The sequence below is a fragment of the Microtus ochrogaster genome, linkage group LG5, assembly GCF_000317375.1.
Source record: "Microtus ochrogaster isolate Prairie Vole_2 linkage group LG5, MicOch1.0, whole genome shotgun sequence".
NCBI classification, from domain to species: domain Eukaryota; kingdom Metazoa; phylum Chordata; class Mammalia; order Rodentia; family Cricetidae; genus Microtus; species Microtus ochrogaster.
Window position 1 is genome coordinate 48,721,680 of NC_022031.1, and position 3,428 is coordinate 48,725,107.

Sequence of the window (3,428 nt, forward strand, 5' to 3'; positions counted from 1 at the left end):
AAGGTGATAATGTTACAGAGAAAAGTAGATTTGGTCAATGGCTTCTGGAGACGCTGCTACTTTAAGTGGGGTAGGCAGGATAGACTTTACCAAGAAGGCGACATCTGAGCAAAGATTAGAAGGGCCCAAATGCAAAGGAAACCGCTTGGGGGTGAGACGGAGAGCAACTGCTTAATATCCACCACCAACCCCACAACAGAGAGAGGAAAGCGAAGCAGTGAAAGGCGCGATACAGTTAGGCCTCCTTCTTAAAAACGCCTTTCTTTACAGGTCGGAGATCCCAAGGTTAGTAAGAGCACGCAAAATTTCGCAAGCAAGCAGTCCGGCGCTGGAGTCAGTGTCCCAGGATCAGAGAAGCAACCCGCATTCATTACACACGCCCGGCCCGCGGGGTGCACCCCATCAGGGCGGGCCCCAGGCAATCCATCCACTAAGGCTCCGCCCGCTCCACTGCCCTCTAGGCTCCAAGCTCCCAGCTCCGCAGCCACTCAGGCCGGTCTCCACGTAGCCGTTCCTCGGCTACGGATTGCGCAACTCGGGCCGCCAGGCGGAGCCTGGACGTAGGCGGAGCGACCAAAGGCGGGCGGACCGGACCAGGCCGCCCCGAACGCCGCGGCCAGGGGATGTGCGCCTGCGCACGTCCGCAGCTCGCCGCCGGCATTCCAGCCCCGCCCATCGCCCCGCCTCCAATTCCCGGGCGGAGTTCCTGTTGACGCCTGCGCACTGCGTCGCCGCACCCCGCGCCTGCTCAGATCGCCCGGGTCTGGCCCCATCCTCCGGGTTTTCCTGGTGGGGGAGGGGGCACGTCTCGGCGAGTCACGGTGATGGCGGCCACCATCCTGTGGTGAGGTAGCGGATTCTCTGCGGTCGTCGGGGAGTCCCTGGCACCTCCTGCGGGCCCGGTGGCTGGCGCGTGAGGAAGCACCGCGGCCCGAGCTTGCGGGGAAGGCGGCGGGACCGGCGGCGCGGCTAGGGGACGAGGGGCCCGGGACGAGTGAGACTCGGCGGGGCGAATGTGACAAGCCCCCACCCCCACCGCCTTCCTCCTGAGAGCGCGAGGACCGCGGCCACCCCGGGGCGTCCAGGCCCCGGCGCAGGCACCATGCAGGTCACTCTGAAGACCCTTCAGCAGCAGACCTTCAAGATCGACATCGACCCGGAGGAGACGGTACGCGCGTCAGGGCGAAGAGAAGCGCGGGCCCGGGTCGGAGGTGGCGCGGGAGGGGCCCCCCAGGGGGGGCGTGAGGTCACCGCTGGCTTTGTGGGCCGGGGACCGGGAAGGCCTGGAGGCAGATGGCGTGGAGCAGCACCGACCCGCGTGGACACTGGAGGCCGCTGCCCAGAGCGCGTGGTCGTGGGGCCGGAGGGGGAGGGGAGGCCTGGCGGCCTGGGCGCTGGAGCCTGGCCTGAAGTGCACACACAGGTGGGGGAGGGCGATCCAGGCGTCGCCTCCAACCTCCCACGAGCTGGTTGGGTGCGGAGATCTAGAGGCCGGTTGGTTACCCAAGGTGATGGCCTTCAGTGTGCCTGGTTTTGTCTGCACCAAGGAGAGATGGTGGAGAGAAAATGAATTCTTAGCCTCTTAGAAGGAACCCTTTTATTTATGTCTAGCTTGGATAGTTTTTACGTACCCCACCCCCCATCCGCCGGACCCACACCCACAGGTAGATCACTCTCTCAGGCCTCGTTGGTGGTGAAGAATTTTTGCATTAAACCTTCAGATCCGGATTTAAACGTTCACTCCGTCGTCTTGGGAACCTGCACGCTCTTCGGGTTCCTAGAACAGTATTTGAAGGGAGGGGAAAAAAAAGAATGTAAAAACTTTTGTGTTCCGCGGTTAAAGCCGGTTACACTTAACGAGTTCACGTGATAAATTCCGATGCTGTCTCCAGTTCTGCCTATAAAAAAAAGATGTACTATATTGAAGTTGATACAACTTCATGTCAAGAATTTAAAAATGCCATGCGTGTAAATTTCCTCACGTGCTGTGGAATTGTAGTAAGCCAGCAAATGACTGCCTATTTGTTTTGTTTTATAAATGACTGATCCTATTTTGGTTGAAGATCCACTGACGTGCTGTTAATTAAATAGAGCCGAGTTCTGTTTGTGGCGCTGTAACTCGTTTACTACGACGTGGACAAATTACCCTGCTCCATTTCTGAAGCAGGAATAGTACCAGCAGAAATGTGAGAATTAAATGGCCTTTAGTTGGTTTGTAAATGAGGCCTGCTATGTAATTATAGATACGTGTGTATGAAGACACAGTGTTAGGTTTTACCTATCTTATTGGATGTTCGAAAGTCCCCTACATCTTTAATAAGAAGCCGAGAATTCAGACATTTTTGAAATTGTGGCACAAAGTGATTCTGTATGCAATAATTCTTGAAGGTACAGAAAATACCACTTACATATGAGAACTCCGTTTCTTCAGAATCAGTGGTTATAACCTAGTGGACTCTGGCCCAATAGAATAAAATACCTATCGGATTTTCCTTTACTACTGAGAATACTGAATAGTAAATTAAGCTCACAACTGTCTGTAACTCTAGTTCCAGGGGCTCTGATACCCTCACACAATAATATATGCAGGCAAACGCCAATAATGCAATGCACATCACATTAAAGAAAAGGCCGGCTGTGGCACGCCCTTTAATCCCAGCACTCAGGAGGCAGAGGCAGGCGGATCTCTGAGTTGTAGGCCAGCTTGGTCTACAGAGCAAGTTCCGGGACAGCCAGGGCTGTCACACTGAGAAACCCTGCCTCGAAACAAAAGAGATGAAAGTGCACGGCTGGAGATGCAAGCCTGTGTGAGTCCCTGAGGTCCATCACCAGACCTTGAAAAACATTGCAGCACAGTCGTCAGCTTAATGATGTTCAGCAAAATATCTAAAATGCCTACTTGGCTTTGGTTCATTGGGGGTGATAAATGATGGGATAAGTCATGGTAACTTTTTTGAGCTTAAAATACTAATTTGTCCCAGAACCACTAAAGCAGAGAAATAGGTTTTACTTTATTTTTTTATGCCTGAATTTGTTGTAATTTTGTAGTAACTTCACACTACTGAAATAAACTTGTGTGAGTATGTGCGCGCATGTGCGCTGTATAAAATTTGTACCACACTTTAGGCCTTCCACATGTCTACTATTATCTTGGAGCCAGAGCAGTATTAAATTCCTAAATGTGCTTATTATTTACAAGTTTATTTCCAGGGGATGCAATATTTTACACTTTCAGAAATACATGTTTGGTGAGTTGTTATTCACTTATTCAACTTTGGTTACTAGAACAAATAATTTGTTGATTTTTTTTAATAGATTCTTTTTTTTATTTTTATTTTTAATATTTATTATGTATACAATATTCTGTCTGTGTGTAAGCCTGAAGGCCAGAAGAGGGCGCCAGACCTCTTTACAGATGGTTGTGAGCC

The 3,428-nt window shown here is 51.7% G+C and overlaps 1 protein-coding gene across 1 annotated transcript in view; it reads left to right on the forward strand.

Annotated features, from left to right (window-relative positions):
• Positions 1-821: 821 nt before the first annotated feature.
• The window catches only part of Rad23b (RAD23 homolog B, nucleotide excision repair protein), a 37,912-nt gene continuing 35,305 nt past the window's right edge, over positions 822-3,428 (forward strand). Inside the window, exon 1 of the mRNA XM_005362196.3 lies at positions 822-1,168. Coding sequence (XP_005362253.1) covers positions 1,103-1,168 — 66 coding nt within the window. The 5' untranslated portion in view covers positions 822-1,102. The remainder of the gene's footprint in view (positions 1,169-3,428) is intronic.